The 24,524-nt window shown below is 39.7% G+C and overlaps 1 protein-coding gene across 3 annotated transcripts in view; it reads right to left on the reverse strand.

Moving 5' to 3' along the window:
- ARHGEF4 (Rho guanine nucleotide exchange factor 4) overlaps positions 1 to 24,524 on the reverse strand; it is a 420,624-nt gene that overhangs the window by 235,668 nt on the left and 160,432 nt on the right. For all 3 annotated transcript variants that reach the window (XM_027854699.1, XM_027854700.1, XM_027854701.1), the window contains exons 2-3: positions 19,243 to 23,535; positions 3,525 to 3,845 (exon numbers count right to left, since the gene is read on the reverse strand). In XM_027854699.1, coding sequence (XP_027710500.1) covers positions 3,525 to 3,845; positions 19,243 to 23,535 — 4,614 coding nt within the window. The remainder of the gene's footprint in view (positions 1 to 3,524; positions 3,846 to 19,242; positions 23,536 to 24,524) is intronic.

Raw genomic sequence — 24,524 nt, forward strand, 5'->3', positions numbered from 1 at the left:
GGAGATAATATGCATAAAGTGTTTTGTAAACCTCAAAGTGTTATACACATGCTATCATTGTTGTTTAGTCATTTTTCAGTTGTGCCTGACTCTTCATGACCTCATTTGGGGTTTTCTTAGCAAAAACACTGGTGTGGTTTGCCATTTCCTTCTCCAGCTCATTTTACAGATGAGGAAACTGAGGCAAACAGGGTTAAGTGACTTGCCCAGGGTGACACAGCTAATGAGTATCTGAGGTCAGATTTGAACTCAGGAAGACTTATTCAGATGGCCTGACACTCTATATACTAAGCCACCTAGCTGCCCCATATACATGTTAGGTATTATTATTATTATTAGCTATTATTAAGATTGTCACGGCTGACAGTGGGAGGCATAAACATCTTGGGAAGGGCATGGTTCAAAGGAACAAGCACTAGAGAGATAGAAGGAGGCTGAGGAATGGGCTAAGAGAGTATTAAAGCATAATTTCAAGGGGCCCATCATGTTGCTAATGACTGTCTCTAGCCATAGAAAGCAGTGTGGCCCATACCTGTGTAGACACCATCTATGGAATCTTAGGCCTATAACAAATAATATATAATAACTGTCAAGTAGTTAGTTCCTACATGGCACACTGATAGTCTGCAGGAGTTCTCTCTTAAAATTTTCTTTTAATATTTTAAATATAAAAACAAGACAAAATACACCTCTACCAAAACCTTCCTTGGATTCCCCATTATGACACAGAGGTGACTTTGGGATGTCATGCCACCAGAGTACAAACTCTGGCTGATCCTATTACCATGGGAAGGCTTCAAGTAGCTGCCCAGCAAAAGTCTATATGTTTGTCATCCTAGGACCATACAAGCTGAGCACTGAGAAGCTCATCACTTGATTGGCTCCTGGATGATGAATTTGGGGGCCTGGACAATCCCTAAAGCCCTTCTCCTATGACATTGAGGTGTTGTAATCTGTGGTGATGGACTGAATACCTGCACCAATGAAATCACAGCTCTCTGAAGTATTACTGTTAAGTTTTTAAAAATGACTCAAGTGATAGACTTTTTTTTCCCACCCTGATTTGAAGCCTTTCAAAGTAGGTCATATTTAGCACCTTTTCAAACACCTGGGCAACATCCTATCACCATAGTAACCTTCAAAAGCACAACCTTAGTGTTTCCAGAAACTCAATCCGAGTACAGAGGGTAACAAAAGCAGTGACTAGACCACAAGATACAGGAACAAACATTTATTGTAAAGATAACAATATCTGAGCCGCAGACTGAGTTTGATTATATATTTTCTGCAAGTTTCATGGCCTTAGTAAAAGCCAGTTCCCCAAACCTCATCACCTTATGTTTCCTGGGGGTATTTAGACTTTCCAAATATTGGCTCTGAATCTGGTTCTACAGCACACAAGTGAACCTGAGACCCATAAAAAGGGGATTAGCATGAGTTCTAAATCTCCACCTTTATTTTTTGTGTTATGTGCCTTTCCTTGAAGGAGTAGAAAAAGTCAAAAATATTTCTTCTTAATGGAAAGCGATTTGGATTGAGAGTCAGGCGGCCCCAGTTCAAATGCCCTTTTTGATGATTTCTAGCATAGTGACCATGGGTAAATCACTAAACCTTTTTGAGTATCAGGTTTTTTAATTACAAAAGGTATATAATAAAAACTCACTAGAAACAAGATAGTATAGTAAATAGAGGGCCTTCCTTAGCAAGAAGAAGATCTGGGTTCAAGTCTTGCCTCTGACTCATACTGTATAAGCCAATCATCTAACCCATGGGTGGGGAAACTGCGGCCTCAAGGCCACATGTGTCCTTCTAGGTCCTAGGGTACAGCCTTTTGACTGAGCCCAAGTTTTATAGAACAAATCCTTTTATTAAGGGAATTAGGTCAGATTCTAATCTCTTGGTGTCTTGGGTAACTCTCTGAGACTATAAGTTACAGCAATGCTGCATATGAGTATCAGCAGATGTTATTTCTGAGGAATATCCTATATTATCCTATGTTAAAGAATCATAGCTATGAAATAAAAATGCTTTTGCCGCTCATATCAGAAGTTGTTGTGAGGAATGTTTTGTAGTCCTTAAATTACCAAATGAATGTGAATTATTATCATTGCATTCACTTCCCTGGAATGGCCACCACTAGAAAGTATACCTACAAATATCTGTCTGTGCTTCAATCCTTCCTTAGTCCAACATTCAAGTTTCCCCACAATCCACAATCTGGCTTCAACTTGCCTTTCCAATCTTCTCTCCCATTACTCCCCACAATACCTGCTCCTAGAGACATTACTCACTATGGTTCAAAACACATTTTTGCTCCTACTTACCTCCACACTCTCTCCCTCCCTCTGTCCACAACATATATACTCTCCCATCTTTCCCAAAAGGTGTCCCTCATCTCTTGTCTCTCTAACCAAAGCCAACCCATTCTTCAGAATTCAAGGGCATCTGTTTCCTTCAGGAAGGCTATCCTGATCATTCCAGTCTATACTGATTTCCCCTCCAACAAAATCATAGTACTTAGTGTCTATACCATTCATAGGATTACACATTTAGAGCTGGAAGACATCTTGGTGATACACTAGCTCAACCTTTTATTTTCCAGATGAAGTCATTGAGACCCAAAGAGGTTAAGCAACTTACCTAAGATCACAAAGTAGTAACTGGGAGAGATAGGATTCAAACATTTAAAATCTTAGGATCATCAATTTAAAGGTAGAAGATCATTGGGTCTACTGCTCTTATTTTACAGATGAGGAAACTGAGATCCACAAAGGTTAAGCAATTTGACTGAAGTCACAAACTTGGTAAATACAGAGCTGTGATTCAAACACTCCAATTCATGGGATCAAATATTTAGATCTAGAAGAGCCCTTAGAGATCACTGAGTGTCCTGCTGTCTTTTATAGATGAGGAAAACTGAGACTCAGAGAAGTTACGTGACAGGCCCAAGAACATACAGCTAATAAGTGTTTAAGATGGGGTTCAAATCCAAGATCAACAGTCCATCCACTATTCAATGCTGTTCTTCCCATTCCAACACACTGGGCACTTATATACTCCCTAGGAATATCTGTTTGTGGTCTTCTGCTGTGATTTAATGCTCATATTAATTTTCATTATCTGTGTATTCTCTTGACACCACAATTAGACTATAAATTTGTTAATTATTGGGACCATGTCTCTCTATTCTCTATAGCATCTAACAGAGGGTTGGGGATATAATGAATACTCAATGATCAGATGTCCACAAGGAGAAATTTGACACATAATAGGGAAAGGACAGCATGAAACAACAACCACAAAAAGCCACTAGGAAACAACTACCACAAAACACACACCTGTTCTCCTACGGTGAGATTACCACATAGTCCTTTGCCACTACTCCAGACAGCCAGGAGCCAGGAGGAGACAAGATACAGCTTAAGAGAGACTAGAAGATGAAAGCAGAAAATGACAGGCACAGCTGGAGAGGAAGAGTAAGCACAGAGCCAGATACAAAGAAAGATGGCTGGAGGGTGTCTTACTTTGACCAGGTCCTTTGGCAGCGTCCCAGCATGCACCCCCCTCTCCAAATGGGCCTGTTTTTTTAATTTCCTTTTCCGCTGCTTCTCCAGCCACAAGTCATCAAAGCTGGCATAGTGGTTCCTAGACATCATTGTAGTCTTGTGGGATGTCTCCGAGAGGTTTCTGTCTTCAGTGAGGAAGGGGAAAGTCCAGGTGATGTTCTCAATGGTGGAGAATGGTCTTTGGGTGGACCCTGTGGGAGGGACCCTCTTACCAAAGTGGCAAACCAGCTTCTCACCTGGTCTTCCTTCAGACAGCGTGTTGTTTTGGAAGGTGGGGTCCTGTTTTGTAAGCATCAAGAGAGGACACATAAATTTGGGGCAGGTTTTACTTGTCCTTACCCTTTCCCATTCAGACGACAGCCTTGTGTTTTGGTTAAGACACCTAGCACATTTTGAAAATGCTGACATTCTTAGGCTGAGGCAGACAAATCAATTTTATTCCCAAAGCTAATTATTTAAGTAAGATTTGTCTTGATTAGAAGCATTACTACATCAAAGATACTGCTGAGCCAGACTCCTTGCTATAAATATAAAATGTAAAATTTTAAATTACGCAATCACAGAAATGATGAATTCTTAGAATCATAGAATGTTAGAACTAAAAACGATGTAAGAAATCCCCTAGTCTGATTTTTTTTATCTATAATGAAACCAAGATCGAGAAAGGTAAAACGATTTACCCAAATTCTATTTATTAGCACATATGTTATGCAAATACATTTTAATTTATTACTGGCCAGTAATCCAGATAAAAGCTCTTACTTGGAAATTTAGCTTCGGGAATAAGGTTAAAAATACATGTATAACTGATCTTTTTGTTATTCATTCTTTCCTTCTACAGTAGAAATTACCACATAGCTATTGAATGGCAAATTATCAAGCCAATTCATTTCAAATTTCCACTAAACATCTAGACTTTTGATCTACAAAACACCAAACATCCTAACATTGATTAAAAAAAAAAAGAACTGCCTAAATTGAGAGGCTCTTTGGGCATGTGTTAAAATAGACTTTGTCTGCATTTGAGAATCATCCTCTTGGCAGTTCACAGAAGCCAATTTTCTCAAAAGATTTGCTTTTGCCCTCTCCTCCCCTCCCAACCCACAATTTCATACTCAGAAACGCACTTTAGACAACAAGTGGCCCTTGTACTATGGCATCCAAGGGATCTCAAAGCAATTTATGCAGATTATCTAGGAGAAAGGATGAAACTGTTCTTTTAACTGTTTGCAGAAGACTGCTCTTTTTCAATTACAGGTAGAGAAGATGTTTGGTTAATTGCTATATGGTAAATTACTTTTTATAGGCCTTCACTTGGTAGATGAAAGGATAATTGCTTAATTGGAAGAAAAATATAACAGGAAAGAGACTCTAACCAAGTTTCACTCTATTATTCCAACTTCATACCTGGAGAAGGAGTGAGGCCCAGAAAGAACAAATGGCTTGCCCAGTGTCAATGTATTACATTATGGTACCAGTTAAGCAAGACACCACTTTCATCTACTGTTTAAGACCCTATAATAGCCACCTATTCCTATCATTAAGTCCTAGAGTCCAAGATAATGAGTTAGAAGGCACTTCAGAGATCATCTAATTCAGTCTGTAAGTTGCATTTACTTCCCTTCACCCTGGCATTTAAAGCCCTTCATAACTGTCCCCAACCTCCCTATCTAGCTTTATCTTCCACTAATTCCTTTGTTCAAGTCAAACTACTCTCCTACAAATATACTATCCTTGTTACCACATCTGTGCTTTTTCCTCATGTACTCTGCTTTCCAGACTCATCACTCACCTGAAATTTCTCTTTCCAAAGTAACCAACAATTGCCATATGTGACAGTCTTTTCTCAGTCTTCATCCTTTTTGACTTATCTTCTGCATTTAACAATGTTGACCACCCTCTCTTCATGAATACCCTCTTCTCTCTGGATTTTCATGATACTTTCCTACTGATTTTCCTCCTACCTGTTCTACTATTCTTTCTGCTTCTCCTTTAATGCTTCTCATTATCCATGTCATGTCCCCTAACTGTGGATTTTCCTCAAAGCTCTGCCCTGGGTCCTCTTCTCTTATAGATGATTCTCTGATCTGTATATCTAGTCCCAATCTCTTTTCTCAACTTCAGTCCTACATCACCAGGTGGACATTACCATCTGGATGTACTGGTGACATCCCAAACTCAATTTGTCCAAAACAGAACTCATTATTTTACGCTCAAATCTATCCCTTTTCTAATATTTTCTGTTTCTGCCAAAGACACCACAATTCTTCCAGTGTCTCAAATTTTTAACCTTGGTACCATCCTCAACTCTACTACATGAGACCTTTCCTGATCCCCCTAACTACTAGTGCCTTCCATCCCTGGAATACCTTGTGTTTACCTTGCATTTTTTGTATATACATATATAAACATATATACATACATATGTATAGATACATACACACATATATGTATAGATGTGTGTATACATACAGTGTCTCTCTCAACAGTCTAGAGAGTAGGGATTATTTCATTTTTTTGTCTTTGTATTTCCAATATCTAGCATAGTGCCTGACACATAGTTGTGGCTTAATAAATGCTTATTAACTGATTGGTTTATTTGCTCTGGTATGCAAACACCACCTCTACTCAACAACATAGTAGATATTAAATATTGATTGACTGAGGTGGCCACTATGCTTATTCAGAGAATCATGGCAAAGAATACAAACTTTCTTATTCTTTCACCAGACTACTACCATGGGGTTGCTAATTCTGGATATTTTCAAACAAGAGACCTACTCTTCCACTAACATCCTGCTGTAATGCCTCATTATAACACAGAGATGACATGAGCTTCTCAAAGGCTATGACAGCAGATACAAGCTCTGGTCAGACCTACCAAGCTGGGAAAGGTTCATGCAAAGGTTGGCAATGGATTGCTAGTTTGTCCAGCTTAATATGAAGAGATTCAGCATGACAGGGTTGGACCAACAAGGGATCATTTGGGGGGAAGGAGGAAAAGCAACTAAGAAAAACTGTCTATTGAATTATGTAGGGGTTTTTACCTACCTTAGTGACAGGAATGCTCAGGAAATCCCAGATCTTATAAAGTATTGATAAAAAGAAATTTTCTATTTCTACTTTAAAATAACAAAACTTACTGTCTTATAACAGTTCTATTAGGCAGTTCTGGGTTCTGGTGGTTCCATTAGTCACTACTGTCACTAGTAACATGCTTGGCAGTCACTGGATGCTTTTCCCACAATTTAGGCATTTCAATGGTAAAAATTCAGGCCTAAAAGAAAATAACTGATTTGGGAACTAGAAACTTAAATTTTCACTTGACGATGTGTCACTTCTACTGTGTGGCCCAGACAGAATGGTCATGCCTTCTTTTTCTCTATTGAGATTTTGGGGAAGACCTGATCATCTCTTTTCTCACCAGGATCTTGAGGGTCATTACTACATTACCTCTCTGATTGTCTTAGAAAAAAAATGTCTGATTCCTGAGGTCAATAAGTAGAAGGATGAGACACTTATAGTATAGTTGGATTATTCTAATGAATTTCATATATTCTGGGGCAAGCATGCTCTGGGTGCAAAGTAGGAAAAGATGGCGAAGGTGGTGCAACCAGATTGGCTTGTATTCATTTCTAGCCTAGATCCTATCTGCAAAAATGTTGAGCATTCAAAGAAATCAGACTAACTGCTTTAGCACAGGAAAACTCTATTTGACACAAGAGTAGGATATCAGTTCTTTCTCCTTGTAGAATTTGTTTTCAGTGCAAATTTCCCATCCTGGTTGCAAAATTAGAGCCTAAAAAATCAATTCTATTCCTACCTCAGGAAATGGAATGTCAAACACTATACAGTGTAGGAGAAATTCCTGTCTATTTTGGTGGAAAATATTACATTAGTCAATGAAGATAGGGGTAGGTCAAATCCTGTTGTAGTTGAAGTGTAGTTTTGTTATCAGATATTGTTCCAATTAATGCACAATTGCTCCTGTTGGAGATTTTTGTTGTAATGATGTTTGCTATAACAGAATTTTACTTCTGTCAAGGGTCAGGCTAAGAAAATCCCTAGTTGTATCTTTATGAGATAATCAAATTATTTTTAAAAAAAATTTTAAATAGATTCAATTTACAGTTTAAGTAAATTTAAATTATATTTGCTCACTTGTTTCCCTTTTCACCCCACAGTTTTTGTTTTCTCCCCTTCCCCCACTGGAAAAGAAGGGAGGGAGAAAAAGAGGAGGAAGGGAAGAGAAGGGAAAGGGGAAGGAGAAAAGGAAAGGGAAGGGAAATGGAAGGATAAAGAAGAGAAAGGGGAAGGAAGGTAAGGGAGGTAAAGGAAAGAAGGAAGAAAGGAAAGAAGGGAAGGAAAGAGGGAGGAAAGGAAGGGAGAAAAGAAAGAAAGAAGGGAAAGAGAGAGAAGGAGGGAGGGAAAGAGGGAGGAAAGGAGAGAGGGAGGGAAAAGGGAAGAAAGGGAAAGGGAGAAGGGGAAGAAAGAAGGAAAGAAGGAGAAAAATATTAGAAAACATGTCTAAATAGAAGTAGGTCTTCACACAACTGCCATTATTACTACAAAAATTATTTTAACATTACTGAAAGCTGCAACAATAGGAAAAGGAGCAAAACAATTATGAGTATTCAAAAAGGAATAAGAATCTTAACATCATGGTTTCAGAAAAACATGGCAAGATGTATATAAACTGATGCAAAGTAAAGTGAGCAGAACCAGGAGAACATTGTACACAGTAACATCAATATTGTAACAATGATCAACTATGAAAGACTTAGCTACTCTAATCAATATGCAATGATCCAAGACAATTCCAGAGGACTCACAGAAAGAAAAAAATCTATCTACATCCAGAGAGAGAACTGCTAAACTCTGAGTGTAGACTGAAGCACCCTTTTTTCACTTAAATGTCCTTGCTTTTTTTTGCAACATGGATAATATGGAAATGTGTTTTGCATGACTTCACATGTATAATTAAGATCATATTTGCTTGCCTTTTCAATGTGTAGGGGAAGAGTAGGAGAGAGAGAGAGAATTAGAAATTCAGAAAATTTTAGATGAATGTTAAAATAAAACATTTTTACATATCTAGGTAGTTTCATCATCCCTAGAATGTTTGACAATTATAAAACAAAAAACAAAATGAAGTTTAACTTTGCCCATGTTCACATTATGGAGAGGATCAGGCTCTCACTCCCACCCATACATAGTGGACCTCCAATCCCAAAAGAAGGCTGCTACAGTAGCCAGGTTCTTCTTCCTCTAGAATCAAAAGTGCCTAAACTCCGGACTCAAAACCCTAAAGGAAAGGAACTCCCCAATATAAAATCTATCTTTCAAACACCTACAAATGTCCTCTGCTCTCTGTCTCACAAACACATGTGCTATTCTCCCACAGTGAAAATAAAATAAAATAAAAAAAGATAAAAAACAAAGTAAAGTAAAAAACAAAAAACCTGGTCTGTGATGTGGTGAAAATATTAATGAAAATGTCTTTGTCTCATTAAAATACATCAATGGCTATACACTGTCATAGTCTGAAAAAGCCTATGTCTGTTGTGGCTTTGTTCAACAGACTCTCTATTCCCTGTCATGAAGCTTGTCCCTGGAGAAGAAATGAGAAAATACACCTTTCTCTCTTCATTGGAGAGTTGAGGGGCTACAGGTGGGGAAGACCACCTATATTTTCAGATTCAGTTGATAGTTTTGTTGAATGAACTATTTCCCTCTCACCTTTCTCCTTTATTTTTTTTTAATTATTGTAAGAGAAGGTGCAATGGGCAGAGAAGACAGAAGAGATTTAGTCAGAAATGAAGGTGAGGTAAAGCAAAAGATAATTTAAAAGCTAAACAGATAGCTAGATAAATAAATTAAATGCTCAGCCCCTGCTTCCTATCTGATAACCCCACCCTTCTGTCTTGGCCCTTTCTCTATAACTCTCGCCATCTATAAGCTTCTGTACTTGAAACACTCTGGGTTAGAAAATACCAAATTCCTAGCTTATTAGCTCCCTGCCTATAATTTCAGGGGTGGAAAACCACTCAGACCCACTTGAAGGGGAGCACTTACCTAATTAGAACATACCACAGTAGCTATGATTCAGGAGCTGCCCTGACTTCCTGAGCTACCAGAGTTGCCCCGAAGCATGGACCTAAGAGTTCTAGATCATTATTTATTTACTTCCTCAGCCTGCCATGGCCTAAAGACCATAATATCTGAGGTTCCTTGGTGATGTCACTGGTACTATTTCTCTCTTACATCTTCCTAGTCTTGCTTTGGAGCTATAGTCCCAGTTCCAGTGTGAGGGGTTTGGTGGACTGCCATGATTTGGAGGTGTCAGCCCACAGTGAGGGGCTCATTGGGCTGCCCTTACTACCCTTTCCTTCTTGTCCCTGTGTCCTGCTTCCTTAGGTGTCTTCAGTTAAGCCACATGGTCTTCCCTTTGGGACTTTCCATTAAAGGTATCAAATAAAAGGGCTTATTGCTTTCACTATAGAGGCAGCCAACCAGAGGTGAGTCAGGCAGGCTTAAATTCAAATACTACCCCTGACACTGTCCATGTGACCTTGGGCAAATCATTTAACCTTTCAATGTCCCAGGCAACTTTCTAAGATTATAAGTTGTTGAATGGGTATAGGAACATTAGTAAATTAAACTTCTTCACTCTATACCAATGAAATCACAGGTCTGGTTTAAAAAAAAAGTCCTCAAAAAAACTGCTTTCTGTATTGATGGTATCATCTAATTCTTCCATGAAGCACTTTCAGTTCTAGCAATGAATCCTAACATAAGCTAATAAATTTTTAGCAAATTCACCTCACCTCGCTTCAGTTTAATTTAGCCTAATTCCCTTCACTTCTGTTTCAGAGTGCAGCAGCACAAACAATGGGGGGACCTCATATAGAAGATGCTCATTCTTGGGCCACAGAAAGGCCTCTGCCGCCTTTCCCAGACAGTGTTCTTCAGAGCAGCCACAAGAGGGAGCATTCACACACTCTCCATGTTACCTTCCTATTCCCCAGTAAAGGTTTTTCATTTGATCTAGTTAATTTTCGTTTGTTTATTTTTCCTCCTCTCCTTTACATGTCTGCTAAGTTCCTTCATCTGTGTGTATGGAAACTTTTAGATTTCCCTGGAAAAATACATGAGTCCTCTATTTCTATTGTGCTGGCCCTGTGCACAGTTGGGGTAAATGCCCAAAGACAGGGTATGACATGAGGGGTGCCCCTAACTCTTCCCCAGTCGCTTGCTACAGGGCCTAAAGTTCCAGTAATTTTCATCCTTTTGAGTTAAGGCAATGAAAGCCCTACTGTTTGCTGGTGGACATTGCAAACCTATAGAATCTTTTTGAACAGCAATTTGACAATATGCAGTAAAAGTTACAAAAATAATCATACCCTTCACCTCAGAGATTCCATTGTGAGGAACATACCCTATAAGTGTTCTCAAAAACAGTAACAAAAAACAATCTGTTCAAAGATCATGAATTTAGAATCAAAAGGTAGTTTAGAGGAGTTCTAGTCCAATAACTTATTGATTAGGAAAATGAGGCCCAGAGTTTAAGTGATTTGCCCAATCACTGTCAGGATTTGAACCTAGGTCTATCTTTCTCCAAATTCAATGTTCTTTCTGTGACCACAAATCGATTTATCCTAATGTTTATAGAGGATGATTATGGTAGTATTAGCTATAACTGCAAAAAAAATAGAAGTACCCTAAATATCCAAAAGTATATGAATATTTAAATAAATCATGTTATTTTAGTGCAATTTTACAATAAAAGCAATGTATAAGGAATACAAGGAAATCTGGAAAGACTATTATGAAATAATCCAATAAAACAAAAAAAAGAGTACTAACTACAGCTAGATAAAAGGAAAATGCAGATGAATGAAAAAGCAGAGGCAATGTGTGAACAGTTAAATAAATTATGTTACTTTGATGTAATTCTATAATAAGACCAATGTATGAGGAATACAAAGAAATCATTCAAGGCAAAAAAAAAAGGCAGAAAGAGAAGAATGGAATGTATACTAACTACAACTAGATAAGAGAAAAGGAGAATGAAGATGAATGAAAAAGCAAAGACTCTTAATGAGGACTTGGGCTTTATGACTGAAAAAAAAAATGTTATAATACATTGAAACATGTTTAAGTGGACATATTGACCTCCAAAGTTAAGTTCCTAATTGAGCATTATTTTCAAAAAATAATTTTCTAAAAAAAATTCCATCACTTGGGAAACAAATCACAGGCCTGGTGTTGTGATAGAGCAGTGCTGGAGACTTCCATTCTCTATATATTTACTGAAGCTCACTATCTGCTGAAAGCAGAGAAGTAAATTAGTTCTTTTTTGACCCCTCTAATGATAATTACTTCCTTCAAAAGGCACTTTTAATCTGAATCCGATTCTTTTATTTTTGTTTTTTGACGAGGCGATAGGGGTTAAGTGACTTGCCCAGTGTCACACAGCTAATAAGTGTCATATGTCTGAGGCTGGATTTGAACTCAGGTCCTCCTGACTCCAAGAGCTCTATTCACTGTGCCACCTATCTGCCCCTGGATCTGATTCTTAACGTCAAGAAAGTATTGGTTGCTGAGCTAGAAATGATGGGAGCATTAGTGGGGAAAAAATCCACTCCATCTTGTAATTTGTGATAGAGAAGGAGAAGAAAGCCAGGAGTAGACTGATATGCAGAGATTTGGTGGAGAAATCATGGGTTCAGAGAAAGGATAGGTTCCCATGATTTTGTTCCTATGAACTAAAATTCTGTAGAGGACATCAGCTCCTCAGTAGACTTGGGAAGCTCAGTGATTTGAAACTCTAAAAACACAAAGAGAAATCATTCTTAATGAGGGAGAAAAGGGAGAGTTGTCTCAATAGACCAAGTTGGATACACAAGGAACTCATTATCTTATGTTCAGTAATGATAATATATATTCGTTAAAGTATGACATACTATATATGTAACATATCACATATATACTCAAGAAAACTTTTTTTTAAAAAAATGTATAGAAGATGGAAGCAATGGTAGCTAATTATAAATGAATTGAAAAGTATGACATGGTCCTGTAAGATAGAATGTTAGGGGGCAGCTGGGTGTTGCAGTGGATGGAGCACCGATCCTGGAGTCAGGGGGACCCTGAGTTCAAATCTGGCCTCAGACCAAACACTTGACACTTACCAGCTGTGTGACCTTGGGCAAGTCACTTAACCCCAATTGCCTTAAAAAAAAAAGATAGAATGTTAGGAGTGTTGAAGTTCAGAATGAACTGAAGATGGTAAGGAAAATCAATGACAAAAAAAGAGAAGGTTTTAAGCTAGACTGGGGAAAAGAGAAGGAACAAGAAGGAATAATTCCATTGCCCAGGTTGCTTGGGATAATGATAACAAGCAATGGACAGAAGGCAGAACCACTTAACTTATTTTTCTTTTCCTTTCTGCCAAGGAGAATGGGGAAGAACACAACAAAACAGTTAATGGGGATTTGAAACCCAAGAAAAGTAGGGAGAATGTAAGAGAGCACATGCTGCTCCTGACAGGTTCAAGTCATCAGGCCCAAAGGGATCTAGGACACTAAAAGAAGTGAGAGAAGTGATGGTTGAGCCATTGCCCATGACCTTTGGAAGATTGTAGATAATGGAAGAAGTATCAAGTATTGTACTTTTCTAAATGTTGCACCCAATGTCAAAAGTGGAAAGGAAATAGAATCTGCAGATTACAGGCCAGTGAGCTTGACTTCAATTTCTGGCAAAATTCTAAAATGTATTTTTCCCTAGAATGAATAATTAAAAAGATAATTAACTTGGTAAATACACCAAAAGCCTGTTAATAGACTTTGACACTGAAATCCCTTTCTTGAATACTTTTGGTTCTAAGGTGGTCAAAGATTAAAAAAGTTTCTATAGTTATCAAAATATTCATAGCAGCATTTTTATGGTAGTAAATCATTATCAACAACAAACAACCTGTAAGATGGATGCTCATAAATTGGAGAATGGATAAATAAATTGCAGTATATAAATATAATGAATTATTTTTATACCTCAAGAAATTACAAATATGAAGAATTCAGAGAAACATGGGAAGATTTGTATGAATTGATGAGGAGGGAAAGCGGAAGCAGGGGATAATATACACAATTATTACAATAATATAAATGATGTAAATGAAAACAAAACTAAAGAGACCTGAACTCATATTAAATGCAATAACCCATCTTGATCATAAAATCATGAAACATATGTCTTTTCCATAGGGAAGTAGAAGATTATGGGTATGAAATGTTAATATAATGTCAGACATGGTCACAATGTCAGTTGACTTTGCTCAACTGTCGTCCTATGTTGCAAGGGAGGTTTCTAGAAAGAAAGAGTATATCAGGAAATGATTGTGTTGTTAAAAAAAAAAAAGAGTATTATGAAAATTTTAAAAGGAGGACAGTTAGTGAACATCTAGAAAAAGAAGCAGTGATCAAGATAGCCAGTATAGCTTCAACAATTCACACTAGACTATCTTTCTTTTTGTGATAGTTACTTAAACAAAATCAAGGGAATTCTGTAGATACAGTTTACCTAGATGACAGCAAAGCATTTGATAAAATAGATTTTGAATTTCTAGTCGAAAAGATGGAGGTCATGATACAATTAAATAGATTCAGAAGTAATCAAATCGTTAGATTAAAAAGCAGCCATCAATGGTTTAATGTCACCTTCGATGGAAAACTCTAGTGAAATGCCCCTGGAATCTGAGCGTGGCCCTATTTTGTTTATCACTTTTATCCATAACTTGGATTAAGGCATGGATGACTTGATAGATTTGCATATAATACACAGCTGGCACAGATAACTAACATGCTGAATGGTAGAGCCAATATCCAAAAAGATCTTGGCAGGATAGAACATTGAGATGAATCTAATGAGATAAAATTTAATGAGAATAAATGTTAGGTTTTCTATGGGTTCAAAAAATCATCTTTATAAATATGGAGGTCAGGGCAGAACATAATTAGACAGCACTTCATCTGAGAAAAGTTATTAATATCCATAAGTTCAATGAGCCAACAATGTGATACAGAAGCCAAAGAAAATAATCAGATAAAAGAAAATAATCAGATTACATTTAGAGAAGTACAAGATCCAGGACAAGGGAGATGTTAATGTATTCTGACCTGGTCAATTCCCATTTGGAGGACTGTATCTAGTTTGGGGTGCCATATTTTGGGAAAGACAGGTTAAAGAACTCTCAGAGAAGGTAACCAGCACAGTGAAGGACCTTGAGTTCATGCATTAGCATTGAAGGTGCTAAGGGATGTTTATCCTGGAGAAAAAGAAAAGTTGGGTGTGGACATGATGGCTGATTTCAAAGATCTGAAGTCTGTTATGTGAAAGAATGCTTAGACTTGTAATGCTTGATCCCAGAGGCCTCAGAGGATGGAACTAGGAAATGGGCAGAAGTTATTTAAGGAACTTAAGGTTTACTTAAGGAAAATCTTCCTAACAATTAGAATTGTCCAAAAAGAAAATGTACTACCTCAGGATATAATAGGTTCCCCTTCACTAGAGGTGTTCTAATGAAAATAGGGGGATCTAAATGAGTATTCTTAAGGTAGGTGTACAGGTATGGGTTAGACTACTAGGCTTCCGAGGTCCTTTCTAATTCTGGGATTCTGCCCACAAATCCTCCACAGAAAAGCAAACCCAACCTAGAAGGCTTTTTCAAGATCTTTCTTTCTTTCTTTCTTTTTTTTTTTTTTAACATTCCATGGCCTCAAGTGTAGTAATTGGGCTGTCCATTTCTTCCCTATATGAGAAGTCCAGCTCCAGTTTATTTCCAGGACTCCTTCCTGAAAGTAGATGCTGGGGCAGAAGAGAATTGAGTCCCTGGGATGGAGGGAATGTGGCAACACCGAGATGGAAGGGAATCAAGTTTGAAGGTTGGGGTTGAGTCTTGTCCAATGTCCCTATATTCACTATTGTGATGAGGGCCAGCTTTGTCCACTGCAGTAAGTCCCCAATCTCTTATCTAACACCATTCCCTATTCATCTCCGACATTAATCCTCAACTGTAACCAAATGAGTCTCTCTCGTCCTTTGAGGTCAGTATGCTTGTTGGCACTTCTGTGCCTTTTCTTGTGCTGTTTTCTTTTCTCTAGAGGGCCATTCTAGCTGCTCTCCAAATTCTACCCATCCTTTGAGGGCTACCTCAAACTCTACTTTCTCCCAAAAGCCCTGGCTACTCAGTACCTGTATGAACTTAGGCAAGACAGATCTTCTCTGGACCACCATTTCTTCAACTATAAAATGAATGTGTAGGACTAGATGACTGCTGAAAACCATTCAAGTTCTGGATCTGTATCTATGAACAATTTTTCACTTCTTTGAATTCCTATGGCACTTAATAGTCTGCATCATTCACTCATAGCATATAAGATATACTGTCTTATAGTATATATTTGAATCTCCTCAAGAGGCCTTTCTTGATCCCCCTAACTGCTAATGTCTTCCACCTCTAAGATTATCTTCCCTGCACTCTCTATTTACTTTGTAAGTTCCAATTAATATTTGTCTACACCATTAGAATGCACGCTCCTTTGGGGTATGAGCTGCTTTTGCTTTTTCTTTTTATCCTCAGTGTTTATCACAGTGGCTGGTATGTAGTAAAAAGCAACTTGTGGCACAATGGATAGAGTGCTGGGCCTAGAGTCAAATCTGACCTCAGACACTTACTAGCTGTTTGACCCTGGGCAAGTCATTTTACCTCCATTTGCTTTAATTTCCTCTACTGTACAATGGGGATGATAATTGTGTTTATTTAGTAGGGATGTTGAGATAATATTTGTAAAAAACACTTAGAACAATGCCTGGCACATAGTAGGCACTATATAAATGCTTATTCCCTTCCTTTTTCCTCTAGTAAGTACTTCATAAATGTTTGTTGATTGATTCTATCATTACATAGTCCACAGAAACAGAGTTGGAAGGAACCTTGGAAGTCATCTAATGCAAGCCATACTTGAATAAGCATCTCTTCTACAATATCACCAACAAGAAGTCCTACATCCTTTGCTTGAAGACTTTTCCTGAATGGGAAGCCACTATTTCCCAAAGCAATCCCCTCCCCAACCCCAACTATTATACTTTTGGACAGCTCTAATCATTAGAAGTCTTTCCTTATATCAAACCTAAGTTTCTCTGCAACTTCCACACTCTGATTTTAATTTTGACCACTAGGGTCAAACAGAACACGTCTAATCCCTCCTTCATATGACATTCTTTTATATATTTGAGGATAGTAAATATGTGACCCTTAAATCTTATATGAGCTACTTCCTCCAACCTTTCCTCACCGCATTATCTTAAGTTGTCTTTTTCTGGACTTACTCTATGTATTCCTCAAAATATGGTGCCAAAACCCAGATTATTCCAGATGTGGTTTGACTAAGGCAGAGTATGGTAGGACCATTATATTCCTTATTGTTTATACTATACCTTTCTTAATACAGTCTGGGAAAGCTTTAGCTTTTTTAGACTACCATTTATAATGTGATTCATATAGTTCATTAATATCCCCACATGTTTTTCAGCATCTTTCTTCCATTCTGTACTTGATTTTTTGAACCCAGGTCTAGATCCTAACATTTACTCCTTTTATATATCATCTTATCAACTTTGGCCCCATTGTTCTAGCTTGTTTTTTTTTTGTTGTTTGTTTGTTTGTTTTTTTTTTGTTTGTTTGTTTTTGCTTTTTGGTGAGGCAATTGGGGTTAAGTGACTTGCCCAAGGTCACACAGCTAGTAAATGTAAGTGTCAAGTGTCTGAGGGCGGATTTGAACTCAGGTCTTCCTGACTCCAAGGCCAGAGCTCTATCCACTGCACCGCTTAGCTGCCCCTAGCTTGTTGATATCTTTTTGAATCTGTACTTTTTTCATCCTACATATTAGCTATGCCTCTCAGATTGAAGTAAAAAATTATGCAAATTTAACAAGCATGTCATCTTTGCCTCCATTCAAATCATTCATAAAAATGTTGAACATTAAAGGGCTAAGAACAGGTGGTATATTCTACCAGAAGACCTCCCCCTAAATTAACATCAAGCCCTTAATGACTATTCTTCAGATATAGTCGTCCAACTAGCTCTAGATTCACCCAACTGCACTCTAATCTAGCCAGTATCTTTACATCTTGTCCTCAAGGATAGTACAAAGGTCTTTGTGAAATGCTTTTCTGAAATCAAAGTATATTGTATTTATACTCTGTATAGTAGGAGGCAGCTAGGTGGTACTTGGAAATGGAGTTGAGAGTCAAAAAAATTTGAGTTCAAATTCTGCCTCAGATGTTTACTAGCTATGTGATCATGGGTAATTGATTTAACTTCTCTTGGCCCGAGTGTCTATGAAATGGGGATACATTTCACCTACATCCCAGGATCATTGTGATGATCAAAATAAGATAATACATATTGTAAGCCTTAAAGTGCTATTATCATTATTTTTATATGATTTCCCTAATTTTCCTATCTGGTTTTCAGTTGTTTTTCAGTTACATCCTATTCCCCATATCCCCATTTGGGATTTTCTTGGCAAATACACTGGCGTGGTTAGCCATTTCCTTCTCCAGTTCATTTGACAGATGAGGAAACTGAGGCAAACAGGGGTAAGTGACTTGCCTAGGGTCACACAGCTAGCAAGTGTCTGAGGCCAGATTTGAACTCACGGAAAGGAGTCTTCCTGACTTTAGGCCCAGCTCTCTATCCACTGCACCACCTAACTGCCCACCAATCTAGTTACCCTGGTTGAAAAAGGAAATATGGTAAGTCTGGCATAACCTGTTCTTTAAATTCCATAGGCATTAATTAGGTACCTGTTATATGTAAGTCACTGTCCTAGGGATACAAAGGCAGATATAAAATAGTCTCTGCTCTCAAGGAGGCTAGACTATATTGGTAAAACCATGCTGCCAGGCTCTTTATGACCACAGCTCTCATAAGTGCGGGTGCATGCATACACACATACACACACACACACACACACACATACACACACACACAATCTCTTTAATCATATGTTATAGAATTTTGCCAGAAATCTGTCATGTTCTCTGGCCACAATTGTTTTATGTGTGCTATTCTTGTCTTCTCAAGTAGATTATAAGTTCCTGGAGGGAAAGACAATGATTTACTCTTCTCCTGTCCCTACCTACCACACCTAGCACAGGGTTAGGTCTTAGATAAGTGCTTGATAACTTATAATAGTAGCTCACACTTATATGCTACTTTTTACAAGCTGCTTTCCTCACAACAACTCTGTAAGGTAGGTAATGTAAGTATCATTCTATTTTTCCAGTGGGTTCAGATAGATGACATGGCCTTCCTACAGTCGCACAGCTAACAAGAAAAGGAGTCAAGGCTCTATCTCAAATCTTCAGCTTCAAAATCCAATGTTCTTTCCACTGCACTCTGCTCAAAATCTAATTTGATTAGATGCAACTCGACCTAATTCATGGTTGGGTGGTCCATGAGGCTGCTTTTATGCGAAATCTTTGATATTCTTTGGGCCTAGATTTGAACTGTCATTCATTCATAAAAATCAGATCTCACTCTCAACAACGTACATCCATCTAGAAGCAAGATGCACACCTAGCCAGCATGATTTTGCACAGAACTCACCTTATTTTCCAGGACCTCCTGAGCAGAAGACGCTGTGGTCAAGCTACCCTGAGACAGGGGGCTTGTCCCATTCTCTTCCTTTTGGCACTCTTGGTCCAAGTCATGCAAGGAAAGTAGGAAAGTGGCTCGGGGTTTGAGGGTCTTTGGCCTCTCAGGTGCCTCAGAACTGCCATCTGTATTATAGTAGTTCCCCAGAGAAATCATGGAGATGGCATTGACCCTCCCAGAGTATTGGAAGCTTCTGCACTGAGCATTGGGCCTGGGGCTCTGGGGTTTGGGACTCATTGGCTTGCAGGGCATGTCCTTATTGTCATACACAGGGGAGCAGGGGTAGCTAAGGGATGTGATCTGATGGATCGAGGGACTGCCAGGTGATTTCAGCCAGGCTTCCTCAGGAAAGACAGCCAAACTACCCCCCATTGTCTGCAGGGGTTCTCCACTTTCTCGGGCGGTCATGCATTTGATGGCTGGTTCACTTTTTCTCCTTTGATCTGGTGATGCCAAATCCCTGGCTGGCATGGTGGAGCAGGGGACTTGCAGAGGGACACAGGGAGCACTTAGAAATGTCTGCTTCTTGGACTGCCCCTCCTTGTCATTGGTTAGTTTCCCACCCTCATCACTGACCCCTTGCAGCGGACAACTGGGGGATTGTAGGATTTCCTGAGACTGAGCCAGGCTTGCTAAAGCTGGCCTTCTCATTCCATCACTTTCTTTGCCTTTCAGTAATGTTTTCCAGGAGCTTTGGCGCAGTTTGGTCTTCTCCTTTTCAATCTTAAGTGAACATCTAGAACTCTGGTCAGCATTCTCCTTCTCTAGACCTTTGGGTTCAAAGAAGTTAGAAAAGGATTTATGAGCAAGAGCCAGCCTAGTCCTGATTTTCTTTTCTGTGCTTTTGAATCGCTTTGATTCATTACTTTCGGAGGACAGCCGTCTGGCAGCGAAATCTTCTGGTATCTCCATACCACTACTTTCTGGTAAGCTTAACCTGCCTCCTTTTTCTCCTCCCCCTTCCCTATCACATTTTGGATAGGGAATACTCATGTCTAAGTCTTCCAAAGGAATCCTGCCAGCCCCAGAAGCCCTCCTTAAACTAATCCTGTTAAATGGACGTTTGTCATTGAGCTCTTCATCATCTGAATATTCCAAGGTGCAATTCTCCTTGCTTGGAGAGATGATACTGGACAAGTCAGTATTCAGTGCCTGAGGGCTCTGCTGCACCCCATCATCTTTACTTACATCTGGGTCCTCTACCTTCATCTTGCTGATGCGGGTGCTGCTACCTAGAAAGTTTTCAACCCCTGAGGTTTTATTTTTCTTGAAGGAGGCCATCTTGGGAAAAACAAGGAACTTGGAGGGCCTTCCAGCTAGGCCAGTCTTGTTCCCTTTCTGTGCAGCTTTATAGTGGCTGGCATTACTTCCCAAATGATGAAGGGAAAGTGCCTCCAGGTCGTCACAGTTGATGTTGCCAAAACTAATGTCAAGTAGTTCAGGGGCAGTTGGATCTAAATTTTTTTCTTGACTAGGAGAGGCCTTGGGCCCTGTAAGGCTACGGCTATGCTCATCAGCTTCTCCTTCTTCTAAGATGGAGCTCAGGTTGGTTTCCGTATCAGGAAAATAATCACCAGGGCTCAGTGGCCTCAGGTCTTTGCTCTCTCTTTCAATTCCTCCCCCTTTGGGGGTCTCTTCTGCATTAGTGGTGTCTTCCAAGGCTGCATCAGTGAGATTCAGACAACCAGATGTTTGAGTGGCATCTGTCTCCTCCAGAATCAAATGAGCCACACAGATGTCATGTTCATTCTCTTTCTCTGGAGCCACATCTACTTGCTTTGTATCAAGTCTGGCCCCTGAGTTCTGGCTATCAACTAGCAACTCTCTTTCTGAGGGGTCATCCAGTCCATCGTCTATATCCCCCTTCACACTCCCTGAGTGGAAGGACTCATTCCCTAGGATGCTTGAGTCAGTTTCTTGTGGTCCTTCCAAAAGCAAGTTAACATCACCCAGGGGCTCCTCTTCTGGGGCAGCATCAGGCACCTGAGTTACTTCCAAGGCTGTTTCCTCAGCTACCTGTTGCCCCAAGTCTGTGTTTTCTCTGGATACAACCAGAGACTCATTTTTGCTTTCTAAGATAGTTGATTCATGGAACCTGCATTCGCTGCCATCAGTTTCTACTTCCTCAGCCCCATTGAGCCCACAGAGAGCTGAGGGGGCATCACTGGATGATCCTGAGTTTTCATCCCGGAAGCTTCCAAGGGTCTTACTTGGCCAAAGTTCTGAAACAGAATTTGTAGGATTTGGTTTCCGCCTGGTAGCCTGCAAACCCTTCTGCTCCACAGCTATAATGATGAGCCCTGATTTGCCCTTGGAGTTTTTCCCTGTCTTGTCCTCAGGCTGCTGGAAAGCTGGAGGGGGTGTGGTCCTATCAGCTGATCCAGAAGCATATGTTTCATCCTCAGTGCTTGCTTCCGGCAAAGTAGTTCCAGTCACATCAGAATAATCTCCTGATGCCCTGTTTCTACAGCTGGGATCCAGTACCATAACTGTCTCTGCTTCCTTTGCAATATCTCTTTCACTTGATTTTAGTGTGGTCTCTGGATCATCTGAACTCAGATTCAGTCCAGAACAACCCATCGGGTCTCTATCCCCTGTCTGGGCCACACTGTTGCTCCAATGACTCGAGGATTGAAGCTCAATTTGTTTGAGGTTAGTGGAGAGACTTATTTCCTTGCTTGGAACATCCCTTGGTGTATAATTACTGGTTTGATTTCCTGTCTTGACAGAAATATCTATGGGATGCTTTTGTTTATCATTCACACTGGTAGCTTTAGAGGTAACATCAATGCCACGAAGCAACTCATGGGTTTCTCTGTCGTGTTTAGACCCGCAATCGGTGGGCCCAGGCAGTTTCTCAGCATTGATGCTCAATGACTCTGAAGTGGGATGTATAGAATTCTGGCACTGCTCTGAATCATGCCCCGACCAGCCTTTCAGCTTGAGGTCTTCCCCAGGCAGGCTTTTTTCTAAATTAAAAGCATGGAATTCTGGATGATCCTGTGGGTCAGTATCGCCCACAGTAGGTGGATGTGGGAGCTGACTGGGCACAGGGTCTGGGCAGGCACCAGGACTAATGATGTGTAGTATCCTTAGAGCTTGTTCCACTTTTTTTGCTCCCTTAGAATGACTCTCAAACTTGCCAAAATCTTTTCTCCTGGGGCCCTCAGGATGTCCTGTAGGAAAACTTGCTACAGATCTGGTTCTCCTAAGTGTACTTGGACACCGACAGCAGTATTCTGAAGGTCCCCTGCTTTGAGAACCAATATTTTCTGGAACGCTGTGACATAGTTTAGTCTGTTGGAAGTTAGGGGTTCTGATAGGGGCCCAATACGGCAGTTTTAGGCAGGGTGGGTATAAGGGCAAGTCTGTTTCTCCTCTTGTCTCTGGAATTTTCTTCCTTGTTCTTGAAAATAAAGAGGTTTCACTACTATAGAATTTCCTCCCAAGGCAACCTATGTGGGGCACTGACCCATGCCAAAGATGGGGAACCAATTCCTCTTTGTTCCTTTTGGGGTCAAGTCTGTTTTTCTCGAGGGAGCTATCTGACAAACTCCGGCCCCATTTGCAGGACCAGAAAGGAAACAGATGGGGTGCTAGAGCACTCAGGAAGCTTTCTGATTTGCATTCTTCAAGAGGACTGTCTGAGATCACTGTAGGACCTTTCACAGGAACCTCTTTGGCTGGTGGGAAGCTACCATCCTCTTTGCTGCTTTCTGATCCAATGTCAGTTTGTAGAGGGATGGTCACCAGCAAAGATTCAAAAGGCAACTCGGGGTCCTGCTCTAGGCTGGACAACTCTGTGTCTTCTGTCTGTCCTTTCTCAGTTCCTGCAGAGAATATGATTTCACCTCTGCATGTATATCCCTTTAAGTCAGGAGGCAATGTCACCTGTTGCTCTGACCCAAGCCCCTGAGCATCAGCCAGATGACATTCCTGAGGGGAACTGGCTGCCCCAACATCTGAAGACACATCACATGCTGCTTCTTTCTCACAAGCCAGGAGATATGGACTGGAGTAGGCTTCTGCTGTGATGTCACTGGGCAGTGAGTCGGTATCAGAAGCGCTCTCAAATGGCTCACTTTTTACATCCGATGGACACTCACTCTGATGAGACTGGGTCTCAAAATAATCCTCATCAGTTTCCTGGCTCAGCCTTTGCTTGTCTACATCCACTGTGGCAGAGAGGAGCTGGTTGTCTTCCAATTCAACATCACCTGAGGAGGGCTCTGCTGGCTCTGGCGTCTGAAGACAAAAGAAAAGGATTCAGAAATAAACAGATGCTCAGGCAGATCACGATATACTTATGCAGTCCCTTCCTTTATGAGAAGGTCAGGGAGTCTCAGGAACATCTCATTAACTTCTCGTACCCCTGTGAAGCAAGATCCAGCTATTAATAACTATATTTTATTGATGAGGAAACAGAGAGGTTAATTAACAAATGCATAGTAAATGAGTAGTAAAACTGGACACAAATAGACAGGAGAGAAAAAGGAACCTCAAGTTAAAGCCACTCATAAAAAGCATTCAGAATAGGTGGAAGTATTTAGGCAGCACATAGAGTCTAAAGACTGAATTCTGGCTAATTTTGTAGAAAACGGTATTGTATCCGAGGGTAGCTTTGGTGCTAAATAAGCACCCTAAGCACAGGAAAAGAGGTTTATTGAGACTGACTCCCTAATGTGAAATAAATACATGTATTTCTTGAAATGCAAGCCTATTTCCACATCATAAATACCTTAATAAAGGCAGATGTCCTTATTTTTAACAAAAGAGTTTTGGAACAGAAAACTAAACAGTACACTATAATAATTTGCTTTTCTCCCTTTGATGGACTAGTTTGGTCTTTAATCATATAAATGGCTATGAATTTTGTGTAATTTAGGAAAATATGGGAAGAGTACTATGAACAGGAAAGGTAAAGCAGAAACAAGAGTACACTAAAAGACCCCCTCAGAACTCCTTGAGGATAGAGGTTGTGTTTTTTCTTTTGTGAGGCAGCTAGGTAGTATAGCAGATAGAGAGCTAGGTCAAGAGTCAGGAAGACCTGAGTTCAAATCCAGCATCAGACACAAGCTGTGTGACCCTGGGCAAGTCACCTAACCTCAGTTTCCTCAATAGTAAAATGGGGATAATAATAGCACCTATCTTCTAGGGTTTTTGTGAGGATCAAATGAAATAGTATTTGTAAATCACTTAGCATAGAGCCTGGCATAGTAGGTGCTTAATAAATG

This window comes from Vombatus ursinus, unplaced genomic scaffold, assembly GCF_900497805.2.
Source record: "Vombatus ursinus unplaced genomic scaffold, bare-nosed wombat genome assembly UNPS02010548.1, whole genome shotgun sequence".
NCBI lineage: Eukaryota > Metazoa > Chordata > Mammalia > Diprotodontia > Vombatidae > Vombatus > Vombatus ursinus.